The 13800-nt window shown below is 36.6% G+C and overlaps 1 protein-coding gene across 1 annotated transcript in view; it reads left to right on the top strand.

Annotated features, from left to right (window-relative positions):
* LOC111146515 (ABI family member 3 binding protein) overlaps window positions 1-13800 on the top strand; it is a 259405-nt gene that overhangs the window by 196124 nt on the left and 49481 nt on the right. The window contains exons 51-54 of the mRNA XM_022502061.1: window positions 431-511; window positions 2609-2683; window positions 7370-7435; window positions 9143-9217. Of these exons, the coding sequence (XP_022357769.1) occupies window positions 431-511; window positions 2609-2683; window positions 7370-7435; window positions 9143-9217 (297 nt within the window). The remainder of the gene's footprint in view (window positions 1-430; window positions 512-2608; window positions 2684-7369; window positions 7436-9142; window positions 9218-13800) is intronic.

Raw genomic sequence — 13800 nt, forward strand, 5'->3', positions numbered from 1 at the left:
TTACTTTTAAAAATAAACTTGAGGAGACTTCAGATGACCACTGCAATAATGAATATTTTCACTCACTTTTGTAACCCTGTATGTTCTCTTGTATGTGAGGGAGAAAGAGATCTGTGGTTGACAGACCAGGACTGTTTCTAACTCATAACCCATCTTAACCAGGGATGGTCATGAAGTGTGTCAAGCCCTGAATGTTATTTCTTATCTGTCCTGGTGGGGGGGAGAAAAAAAAATAAAACAGTTGAGAACCATTATTCTTACATTCCACAGTCATTTTCCTGAAGGTTCTGTGTACATCTAACTTTCTTCTTCATGACCCATTTCATGTTTTCCTTTTTCTGTGTCAAATGAAGGAATCTCATGTAATATTCTGGTCTGGTGCTGGCTTTTGCATCTAAAGATTGACAACACTCGTGCTTTTCTTTTGCAGCTCCTTTAGAGACACGAGGCAGCCCTTTTATACCCATGATTTCACCAAGTACTGGTGAAGAGGAACTGCAAACCACTCTGGGTAAATTAGTTTTCATATTTCAGCCCAATAAGGACCTAGCTTTCAGGGATTGCTTTTGAAGTAGCTATGTGTACATTGTGTATATCAATGATTCTAAACAACAGAGGGTCTCTTTTTACCATTATAAAAAAATCCATTCACTTGATTCTTTAACATTAACCGTATATTTGTCCTTCTAATATTTATGCTGGTTTTCAATTGAAAATGAGAATATTTTAAAATATCTCGACAAAATTTTAACTGTTCAAAGAGAGGAATGTTCCCAAAGTGTATCAGTGCTATACTTTTTGCTGCTTTTTTTCCATATTTGAAACCGCCTTTGGGAAGAAAATTTTCATTTTCAATTTATTGAGTATTTTATGGGTGTTGAGTGAAATGTTAAACAATGGGAGTTCCAAAAAAGAAACTGTTTTTAAGGGGGAGTCCTTTCTCTGGAGAGCTCAGCATCTAATATAAAAAAACAGGATTAGTGATAATAGTGCTTTTTCATTGTCCCCCAGTGCACTATGTGTAATGTTTTCATTTAAATCCCACAATGCTGAGGTAGATTCTATTACTTGCCCCATTTTATAGATTAGAGAATTGAGGCATAAAGAGATTTAAAAATTGGGCTAAGTCACACAGCTAATGTCAGAGCTGGATTGGAACCCGCATACTCAGTCACCAGAGCTCCTGGGATTCACTTCAGTATTGTACAAATGAGTGTGGTAGAGAAATGAGCAACATGTTAAAGAAGCCAAATACTGGGTGCATCAGGAGAGGAGGCAACATTTACACCAGATTTTCAAGCTGGAGTGAGAGTTGAAATTAAAAATGTGAAGGGTTCTTTCAGGTTAAAGACAGATGGGAGAGAGGCATTTCAGAGAATGGTGTTCAGGCTAATATGATGAGCATGTGACTCTCCTGGAGAAACAAGGATGGCCAGGTGCATCTGGAAGGTTAGTGGGGGTGAGTGAGCCATGCTTTCAGTTCAATACCAACACTTTCACAGCATGGAAAACCCCAGTTTGCCTGACCCTTGATTGAAAATGAATCAGAAAACAAGAATTCCTGGCTTGTGTTTGTTGATTCCTCTGCCCTGTCCACAATACATCTAACATGGCTGTGTTTATTTAAATCAGTGACCTTATTTTCCTCCCTTCATCCCTTTTCAAATAAATCTATCCTTTGTGTGTGTGTACTGAAGTGAAGTTACTGAGCATATTTCAAAATGAAATCCTTTTTAAAGGAACAAATTTAAAACTGAGCAAACACACCCTAATTTTCAAATATTCATCTATTCTAGCCATATCCACAAAATGAACATCATCCATGACCACAAAGTCAAAAGTACTTTTCAAGAACCACTGCTAGATATGCTATGTAGCTTCTACACCCTATTTATTTTAATATACCTTGGTTTATTGAAGTAAGAGCCATCGCCTGCCAATGGTCACAAGTATATCTGTTATGAGCAGAATCCATATTATAAACCAGAGCAGGAAAAAAAAAGACAACAGTGAATTTATGCCCCAAGTATTTTCTTGGACACAAGGTATGGTAAAGTGGCAAAGTAATTTCTGTGTCTATATGATGCTGTGATGACTTCAAGATAATATGGAAGTAGAAGTAGTGCCACACTTAGTTTTCTTATTTTGCCAGAAAAATATGTCAATAAACTTTGACTCTCACATCACATAAATAGAAGAATATTTATTCTTATACAGTGTAAATGCACCTGTTTTCATACCCTGTATTTCTTTTCCAGCTCACATAAATAACTTGTGGAGTTTATGAAATAGAGGGGAGGCATGAAGACAGTAATATATAAAAACAGTTGAGAGGCACAGTTTGGAACGGCCATGTCCAGGATCATGAAACAGTAATCGTGAACTTAAAGTTTTTGGAAATCCTTACAATAATCATTAAAAGAATAGGGCAAGAAGATAGCATATATAACAAATGAATTATTAAAATGTACCTTTAACCTTGAAATTTTGTGATGACAAGGCAGACTTATAAATGCAATTTCCCATGGGGCAGAAAGAAGTGTGGGGTTTTTTGATATGTTCATGATGATAATTACTGAAAGCCACCAATCTTACTGTTTTTCCCCAGCAGAAACCGACCAATCCACTCAGAAATCCTTCACAACTAAGATTCCACTAACAACTGAATTGGTGACCACTCAGGGTAATGCTAAATCCCCACTTCTGTATAGTAAACTATTTATTTTCATTTTTAATGAGGAAAGAAATTTTCTTTTTAGAATGTCTGTTTTCATCACAGTGAATTAATATAGGTGCAGAATATCAGCTGAATAAGAATATTTATATAAAAAAAAGAATATTTATATGTACGCCACTTGAATGTAGGAAAGGCAGTTTATTTAGTTAGAATGTTGCTTTTGAATGTAGGGTTGACCATGTGATACTGAGAACTAAGAATGAAAGCCTCCTCCCACCATGCTTTTTTAGTTTGTTTAATCTTCATTTGTCTCATTTTCCACATCTGATAAATAAGAATCCGTATTAGCTTTTTTTTCTTTCCCATACTTCTCCCTCTCCCCATCCTTCTTTGTGCTCTCTCTCTGCCTCCCTCTGTCCCATCTCCTCTATTACATAAGCACATTGATACTGTAGCCTGAAGAAGGAAACTAGTAAGGAGAAGAATCAATTTTTTTAAGACAACTTATATTTAAATATCAAAGGAAGGTTTGGGGGTTTGGGGCTATTTCCTTTTATTTCTTCCTTTCTACTTCTTGGGAAACGAACTTGCCTACACAAAGCTCTATCTCCATGTTCTCAGTAGTCTATCCTTTGTATATTTTTCTATCCTACTTAGGTTATAACCAGCGGTGGATTTCTGGTATTTTGGATCTTTTTTTTCTTTCTGTTCTAAATGATCCCATTTGTTCACCTCTACATCTTTCCTATGGCAGGAAGCCCAAAAGACAAAAGTAAACTTTTTTTTTAAGAAGTTGGAAAACACATTGATTTTATTTATTGTCAGTTATAATTTGTGGAGAATATTTTGTATAAGAAATTTGAAATAAGAAAAATTATAAAAAATCTGATTTTAAGATATTTTATAGTAAGTAGAGCAGTACATACCTAAATAAAGATGACTAGAACACTTTATGGCATAGGATAGTTCTTATAAATGTTCTCAATCTTCTTTTACTAGTTTGGTTTCATTTTTTATTATGTCTTAAATGTTTATTACTTACCTTATTACCCTCCTATTTATTAACTTTCTATTTATTTATGCATCCACACAGAAGAAACCTAACATAATAACAGCCCTCCCACGTCCTCATGACCAGTTTCCAGTATTAACAACAGATGGTCAATCATGTCACATCCATAACACATCCTCATTTTTATAGGTTTATTTTTATCTTTTTGCTTAATAGAAGCAATTAATGTCTTACTTTATAGAAGGTAGTTGGATTCTCATAATGAAATACATTGTTTTTGCAGCAAAATATGTAAACATTTATAATAAGCAACATAAAAAAGACTATTCAGTTCAGGTTATGTTGCCAGATGAAGAAAAGATTACAGCTTTTTAAAGCTTTATAGATTTCAGAATTGAGAATAAAAGATTAGAGGCCTATTTTTTCCTTGCTTTGTTTTTTTTTTTTTAACTTCAATAGGAATGTCAGTACTGTATCACCATTACTAGTGTATGTGGAATTTTTATCAAATTCTTTCTAGAACATGGTTCTACCACATAGGAATTTCATGGCTGATGGGGTGTATATCCAGGATCTGATATCATAATATGAAATGTCTTAACATATTTATATGAGGTCCTGTATGTTCTGAGGATCATTAGCTTGAGCCTAAATTGTGCTGCCCTAGGGTTCCTACTTTTCAAGGCTTAGACCAAGAATCTTTAAAGTGAACTCACCAGGCCTTCGCTGATATGAGGCGACAAAGAACACACTAGGAAAGAACCTATCATAAGGACGGGAGTAGCATTCACCACCTGGTCCAGCCCCATAGTCCCGCTTTACCATCAGGGCCCACTTTCACAAATCCATGCTGTGCATCACTAGGGTCACCCTCATAAAACCCATAAAAGTGTGCCTGAGCTCTGTGGAAGAGGTAGTCAGTCAACTGTTTTGTTATATTGTATTTTTAACATCAGGCATTAGAGGCATAAGACAGCACACAGCATTTTGAAAAAGGTGCTGGGGGGTGAAATGGTTCCTCCTGGTCTTTATACTCTCCCCATGCATGGACCATGACCTGTGTGGCTCTTTGATCTCCCAACCTCCACGATGGGACCCAAGGCCTCCAAAAAAATTTTGTGTTGAAAACCTACAGCATGAGGCTGCTAGTAGAATCTCCAACCCCATTTCTCTATGACACCCTTCCTACTTTGTCTGCTGAGACAATTCCCTGCAGCACGCCATAACCAAAACCCTGAAATACTCATGCTCTTCTTTGCCTTTCTCAAACTGTAATAGAAACTCACTTGACTAGAGATATTTTGGGTTCCCTGTTTATTTTACTTGTTTCCACTCCCTTGTCTCTGTCTCCCCCCACCCCAGGGAAAGTTATGTCTTCCTTACTCTCTCTCTGTGCTGGGCAGAACATGACACCTTCAAGGTGCTTATCCTATAATCCTATTTGTTTAGTTTTGATGTTAACTTCATATAGTATTTCTTAATGCTCTTCTTAAATAGATTTTTATAAAACTAGGTACAAAAGCATCCTTTTTTTTTTTTTATTTAACTTCTTCTCAGTGTAACAGAATTCATCGTTTATACACCACACCCAGTGCTCCATGCAATATGTACCCTCCATAATATCCACAACCTGGCTCCCCCAACCTTCCACCCCAACCTTCAAAACCCTCAGATTGTTTTTCAGAGTCCATAGTTTCTCATGGTTCATCTCCCCTTCCAATTTCCCTCAACTCCCTTCTCCTCTCCATCTCCCTATGTCCTCCATGTTATTTGTTATGCTCCACAAATAAGTGAAACCATATGATAATTGACTCTCTCTGCTTGACTTATTTCATTCAGCATAATCTCTTCCAGTCCCATCCATGTCGATATAAAAGTTGGGTATTCATTCTCATATGGTATTTCTTAATGTTCTTCTTAAATAGATTTTTATAAAACTAGGTACAAAAGCATCCTTTAAAATTGTTAGTCATTAAAGCTATGTGGACGTATGTTCACAAAGCTCCTTTTCTTTATCTTTTTTTCTTTCAGTTTAAAATTGAAACCCTAGAGCAGTTTTCTCAAGGCCATGTATTATTTAGTGATAAACTGTATGAGTAACTCACAGTCTAAACTGAAGTTACATTCCAGCACTGGTCTGAAAAAGTCTGTCTAGATTTGAGTAAAGATTGTGGGGGAAAAAATAAAGCAAAAATTCTGATCCTATGGCTTTGAAATACCAAGTGTAGTCCTGATTGTTTCTGTGTTCTGCTTTATATACCTTTCCTGTCTAAAGTTTAAAAATTAATATTTGTCCTAGAAGAAGACTAATAAGAGCCATGATCCTTGTATTTCTTTGAGCTAAAATATTTTAACATTGAAGAAATTAAGATGAAAAACTGAAATAGATTCAATTCACAGGGAATCCTACCACTATCAAAGAGAATTTTGAAGACAAACATTTGCAAATCATCATGACACCATTTGAGGGTGTAATGAGAATTAATTTTTTATAACATCAGTGCCTCTGCTCACTCTAGCTGCAACACTTTGAAAGGCCCATGATAAACCTACAAGGAACTTCAGTATGTGTCTGCTGTTTTTGGCTTGAAATATGGCAAAATTCTGCTCATCAGTCTTCACACTGGAAGCTTATAAATGAGCTGCATTATAATCTATTTCACAGGTGTATTTTTTTTAACTTGGTAGGAAAGGCATTGCTGATTTATGATTATATAAATACCCACTTAAGATGTGAACAAAATCATCAAAACGATGTAATCTACTTTCATAGTTTGCAAGAAAAATTTTTTCCAGTCTTAGCTAAAGCATTACCAGGAGGGTGGTGTTAAGGAGGCAGTGTGGTATGTTGAGGGTGAGGAGAGGAGGGAAGGGAAGAGGGAGGAATTCCAGGACGAAAGTACACTTTAAAACCTTAGGAAGTAAAAGGATTTCAGCTTAGTTTCTCATGAGTTTGCCTGCTACAATGGTCGCTCATTTTTTAAATTTATCCAGCAAGTCTTCATTAGGAGTCCTCACCATGCAGGCCCTGAATAACAGGACCAGAAAATGACAAGGTGGTGTGTTGCTTCCAGGACTTGCCCCAGTTTCTTGCTCCTTGCTCATCTTCTCTTGATAGGCAGAGCAACAAAGATCATTGTCTCCCATTCCTAAAGCTTTAATGGATAGGATTAAATGAGTATTCATTTCAGGGTTATGAGCTAGGACAGTTTGATAGAGACCACCATCCCTATTCTTTTAACCTACCTAAAAATACTTTTTTAATTTTTGAGATTACCTGTCTTCTTGGGCAAAATAATGTTCCACTATGACTTCCTAATTGAGAGATGTGGGTGGGTGGATGGATGGATGGATGGATGGTTGGCTAGTTGGCTTATATGTTTACGATGTTAACAACCATTGCGTAAAATAAAATGCCTTTGAGAAACATGGACTAAATGAAGACTAATCCTTGACACATATTACAAATGACTTAGCTCACTCTGTGCCTTTATTTCCAGTCATGAATATGTATGCTTGCTTTATTTTCCTTTAGCAGCAATGCTGTAGTGCATAATTGCAGGTTTCAAAACATCCTTTCTACTTCCATGCAAAGTGTATGAGTTGCTAGTCCCTAGGATGCTAACTCCCCATTTAATGGAAAATTGGCGATTAAATATAAAGCCTTTCCTCTGTTTCAGCACCACACAGATTGTATACTACTCCTGTGAGTTCCAGAATACCGGACAAAGCACACATCAGACCCGGTAAGTTGTTTCTCTTTCCGATGACCTAAATAATCAGCACACCTGAGAAGGTATAAAATGTGTTGAAATAGTAGCATACACCAAGGGAGGGATATATACCTCTAAATGGCAATAAAGGATGTGCAGAAATTCAGATCCTTGTGGAGAGGTAATAATGAATCTATGGTAATGATAAAGTGTGACTAAGGTTTTTAAGGATGACCAGATATAAAGACTCCCATGGAAATTTATCAATAGAGAAGTATTTTTAGAATAGCATCTGTGTGTAAATCTCACACATACTCCTTCAGTTCTCCATGGCAATCATAGGAAAAGAATTAGAGTTAGCTATTCAGGTATTACTAGCTCTCAAATAATATTTAAGAAGAGCTGGTCTATTCTAGTATAAAAGATGCTTGTTCTGGGAGAACGTATTTCCTTGATTCCTTCAGATAATAAAACACACACACACATATACACATATTTTATAGGTAATATACAGTAAAAATGATAAGCATTGGAAAATACTTTACATTTATTGAATTCTCCAAAAGTTCTAGGATCTCTGTCACTGGAGCTTGTTAAGGAAAAGTTAACTTGGTGAGGCTGATCTGGTTCATGTAAATTGTTCCTGTGCTAAAGCACAAGATGTACCAAAGACACTGACATTCTGTTGCTGCAATTCTAAGTCGTCTTAAAGTTCTAAATAATGAAGCTGGCTTATAAATTAATGTTCTTCATCTACATCTCTCTGGGCATATGGGAAAAGAAATCATTTTATCCTTCGGTTTCTGCAGATTCCATGTGGTGTTGTGTGTGTGTGTGTGTTCTGTGGGGTGGGTTGGCTGTAATCTTCCAAGACCCAAAGGTAATAAGGCACAAACATCTTTTATAAACAAATACATCTCCATGTGCCCTCTGTACCATGAGCTTAATGTGTGGCTGGTTATAGTAAAGGTTTATACACAATAATGAAACCATAACAACAATGGCTAACATTGACTGAGGGCTTGCCATGTGTCTTGTGGGGTACAGTTGAGGAAGCCAAAGCATGAGAAGAGGTAGGAAGTAGATTTAAAGGCAAGCAATTCTGGCTCCAGAGCTTGCTCTCCCAACCACAATATACTTTGTGCTTTTCCTTGAAGAGTCTTCCAGAGGATATGACAAGTGACCTCTAAAAGCACTGGCAATGTTCTGGCTCTCCATAAAGTGGAAGAGAAATTAAAATGATTTCATCATACTCCATGTTCAACAGTGAACTTGTACCAGATTAAGAGGGAACACCTGTATGTAGAGACCCCTACAAAAGACCCACCAACTTATGAGTCATGAATTAAGGCCTTGGCATGTAAAGATGCTTCAAGTTTTGGGTTTTCATTGGGTATATATGTAGTCCTGATCTTTCTTCAGTTCTGTTTTGAAATGTATCTAGTGCTTAGAAATTAACTGAGTGATTTCCCATTTAGACCTATAAATTCCCTTGCCAGTTAGTTCTTCAAGCCAGTGATCACCTCAGAGTAAAAAATCAGGTCACACTTCCCACATTCAAATCTATGATTTTTAAACCAGAATTGTGGTTTCCATATTTTAAACAATAGTTTTTGGTAAGCGATCATTTTTCTGTTGCCTCATTAAATGACTTCCAATTCTCTGGGAACTTCTGTTTGCCTTGATTGCAAGGTTTTAACAAGAAAATTTCTAACCTATTTATTTCCCACTTTATTGTAGTTCTGAATAAGACAACTACAAGACCTAGTAGACTCAAACCCAGTAGGACACCTAAAGGGAATGGAATGGGAACAGGTAATGATCACAAATTTATTTCTTTTCAATCCTCTCCAAACTATAAAAGTGTTCATTCAAAATTTGTATTTTTATTGAATTCACACTTTAAATTTCTTTTACACCAGTTTTGGAAGTTCTTAATATAACTGGAATTGGAAATTGTAACTCATTCTAAAATCAAAATTTCCAGTGTCTGAAAACATAGAAAAAGAATTTTTCTTTTCTAAACTCAGTCCATAAAATCAGCTACCATATGTAGTCTTGATTCTTGAAAAGATCCTGATTAATATGTATAATATGTATTATTGGATAAAAATATCAAAATAACTGTTTTCTCTAATTTCAGAAACACTTTCCATACATAGGCTCAAACTTCAAGACTATAATCACTTTGTTTTTTATTGGTAGTTTCACCAGTACCATTACAATTTTTTTTATAAGACCTACAACTGTTGGTAGTGTGGAACATGATAGCCTAACAAGAGCAGCTAACAGCTAATCATACTGGCTATAGGCATAGTAACATTACCAAAACATTCAGCTTAATTTGGGAATTAAATGACATTGCCCTAATCCGACCAGATCTCTGGATGTAGGAGTCATGCAGATAACTAAGACAGTTATCTGATTCAAGTTCAAACACCTAACTCACTAAGTGGAAAAATGGTAGTTATTAGATGCGTTAATATGGGATGCATCATTTCCTTGCTTTATTTATTTATTTATTTATTTAAGGGGGGGAAGAGGTGGGACAGAGGGAGAGAGAGAGAATCTTAAGCAGGCACCATGCCCAATGCGGAGCCCCATATGGGTCTCAATCTCACAATCCTGAAACCATGACTTGAGCCGAAATTAAGAGTTCGACACAACCAACTGAGCCACCCACGCACTTGCAATATTTTTTTAACAGTACAAATCATGTGTGTGCTTATGAAAAAAGCATGTTAGTAAGAATTTTTTTAATACATATATAAATAAATCCATGATGGTTCTCTAGTGAGAGTGAGATATGAATAATACCTGAAGATATTTGGTCTAAAAATCATTTAGATTTGTTTTAGAGTTTTTTTTCTATAGGTTCTTACAGTGTGTGAAGTTCTAGGAATACACTTTTCTTCAAACTAATTAATGAGGCAATTACTATAAATCCTTGACTCATGAAAAGCAAGAAAGCATTCCAATATCTATTTGTGCTCAGCTGTTCTTTTATTATTCCCAACTGTGGGATTAGGCAATGCATAGTTTCTCAGATTGACATAAACAATCTGGGTCTAAACGAACCACCTCGTTAATAGTCAAAACACTTCCCTGGAGTTTGACCAAGTGAAAATAGAAGAAAGCATTTGTGTCAACAAAGCAAATGAAAGAACAGGTAGCTATGATCAAACTTGAAAGTTACTAACTTTTAGTGTAATCAAGCATTGGTTCTCACTAGGAAAAGGCTAATTGTCTTCCAGAAGAAATAAAAAGGCATTATTATAAGTCTATTTGCAATACAAACATTTTTTTCCAGAGCCCCTTGTAATACAGACTGACATCTATTACCCTTTTGTGTAGATGAAATCAACTTTGTAGTATTAATTCATCTAGTTAAACTGTGGAAGGATGTCCTCTTAACAGAGCTTCTTCATTTTAATTAGTTGGTCGCTAGTAGAAATGGGTTGGTGAGCACAGGTAGACAAAGCTGAGCTCAGTTTCTGCTTCCCTTGCTCTACTTCCATCCCCAACCAAAATGCATTGCATATGTTCTATCATCTGATGGAATTCCCCTTTGGGGAATGCTGCCCATCTGCAGGGAATGAAGTCTGCAGACAGCATCCTCTTTCAGTTCCTTCAGAATCAGCCTTAGCTGAGAGAGCCTCACCACGTCAGGGTGATGCATTTCCAGATCTACTACAATATCACATAACAACCAAACGCTATTTGCCTCAAGAATGCAAGGTCGGCTCAACATCCAAACAAATATATATAATTCATCACATTAACAGAGAAAAGGAGAAAAATCAAACCATCGCCTCAATAAATTAAAAAAAAAACATTAGACAAAATTCAAAATCCATTCATGATGGAAACTCACAGAAAACGAAGACTAGTTTCCTCACTCTGATAAAGGACATATCTGAAAAACCTGCAAATAACATCATACTTAATCTTCTGAATGTTTTTCTCCTCACATCAAGAGCACAAGGATTCCTACTTTAACCACTTATGCTGAAAAGAGTAGTGGAGTATTTACCAATGCAATAAGGCAAAAAAGGAAGTAAATGGTATAAAAATTGGAAATCATAGACGACATGTAATGAAAAGAGTAGTGGAGTATTCACCCAATGTAATAAGGCAAAAAAAGAAGTAAATGATATCAAAATTGGAAATCATAGATGACATGTAGCATATAATGAATGGAAAATTTAATAGCTCTCAGACTATTTGCTTAGGGAATAAGGTTTTTAAAAATTCATGAGAAGAGTGTCTTAAAATCTATTCTCCCCAGATTAGTGAATTTCATGAGTCCACCTTACTTTGATTCTGCATAATTTTTTTCTGGCTTGTTTACTAAAAATGCAGGCTTTCTTTTTTTTAAGTTCATTTTCTCCTCTGACCCAGTCCACTATCTCATCCACACTCACATCTAGTTTCTATCTAATCTTAATGAGACTTAATTTCTGTGTCAACTGATTTCTAATCAAATGTGACATCTTGCCCAGAATATTTATCTTTATTATTCATCCATCTCACATACATTTTTCTGTAGTTTTTCTTGCTGAAATTTTCAGCCCAGATATTTTACATTAAAAAGAAAAATCAGTTGATAAAGGAAGTGTTTAGGATTTATAGGACATATTCCTCATGGTTTTAGGCCACGTAAGATAGTGCCCTTAGGTCTTAAAACTATGGACCTTTGATTATTTAGGCCTCTATAAAAATCTTGCAATGATTTCATAAACCCAAGAGTCTTTAAACCATCTTGAGCCAGGTTTCTTATTTCATGACATCATTACAGATATTTGCCTAGCTTTATATGCATTTCTTAGCTACATTTATAAATACGCCTCCACCTCAAAGTCTGAAAGTACCCTACAGAGGTTGAGGTTGTAGGTGGGTCATTTTCCAGCATTCTGCTTTTACAGGTTTTCCAGAGATGTGTTTCAGCTTCACTGATGTGTTCTAAAAATTACAGCCAACTTCAGATCTACACTGCAGAGATGCAACAAGCATGCCCTGGACTAGGAGGTCACACAGACTATAGTCCCACAGGCCAAATCTGGCTCATGGCCTATTTTCATGAATAAAGTTTTGTTAAAACATAGCCTGCTTTCACAATATAATGGTAGAGTGAAATAATTGTGACAGAGACAATATGGTCCACAAAGCTGAAAATGTTTGCTGTCTGTCCAGCACAGAGTAGGCTAACTTCTTCTATTCTCCAACTTTCTCCCTATGGAAGGAAGTTGCTGAGCTATACAGGTCCTCTGTTGAAGGTCCATTATGTTTCAGGCAAAATATAGTCTGGAAACCAACTTGACACATGTGGTTTAGCAGATATGTTACATACTTAAACCTGAGACTCCTCTCTCTGCCTCCTAATGAGGAATCCACACTTGACTGCCCCCATATAGTGTGCTTGACAACCAGAAACCAGACTCCTCCGAGATGAGGAATGTGTTTTTCTGGGCTGTGGCTAACCCTTCCAGTCTGCTGGCTCATCACTCCTGGCTTTTTAGCAAGGTGTTGAGATTTGGAGACAAAGGCACAGAGACCAATCATGCATAAAGATCACCCTTTTTTAGTCCCAGGGAACAGTGTCTAATACATTTGGAAATGGATTTTCAGTTTACTGTGTTTGTGTGCAAAGTTTTTGTTACCATGGTTAAAAATTGTAACTTCATTTTTGACAATAAACTGCTAAGGAGTAAACTATGTAAATCCAGAGATTTTTGGAGAACTCCCATATGGCAAATGGGGGCTCATGCTAAAGCTCCACTTGGTACTTCCAGAGCCAGTTTTGCCCTCCTGAAAATATGTTGATTAATCCTGCCTGAGGGAAAAAGAATTCAGGTCACAGCCTGGGCCAGACTGGCTGATTAAGTGCCAATTCCTGAGAATTCTTTCTCCATAGTATCTCTCTTCCTGGCTTCCTCCTTTGCCTTCCCGCCGCCTCTCTGCTACCTCTAGACTTCACTTGCTCTCTGATTCAGAGCAAAAGAAGTTCACTGGAGTTTGGGCCCTGGTGCTCATATTGCTGCCTGGCTGACATGCAAACCACAGTAAGATGTAGGCATGGCCAGAACCGGAGTTCATCCCCCTGTCCCCAGTTCAATGCCCTGTCCCTGAGCCCCATGGCTGCCTTTCGCAAGGCTTTTAACAACATTTTTCTACCCTGACAACTTCTATCTGTTTCTGAAGGCTGAAGAAAGACCAGGTTAGCTGCTGATTGATTTGGGTACTTATATTTAATAGTAAGATGCTTCTGTCTCTACCTATAGAGAAGCTGACACAATAGGTGGTTTCTGCTGATTTTTCTCTTAATTAGAAAAAAAGCCAGGGAAATTGTATCTTTGGTCTTACTCATAAAGTAGTCCTGCAGAGTTTTGGATTCTCTC

The sequence above is a fragment of the Enhydra lutris genome, unplaced genomic scaffold (assembly GCF_002288905.1).
Source record: "Enhydra lutris kenyoni isolate GAN:26980312 unplaced genomic scaffold, ASM228890v2 scaffoldscaffold2, whole genome shotgun sequence".
Taxonomy (NCBI): domain Eukaryota; kingdom Metazoa; phylum Chordata; class Mammalia; order Carnivora; family Mustelidae; genus Enhydra; species Enhydra lutris.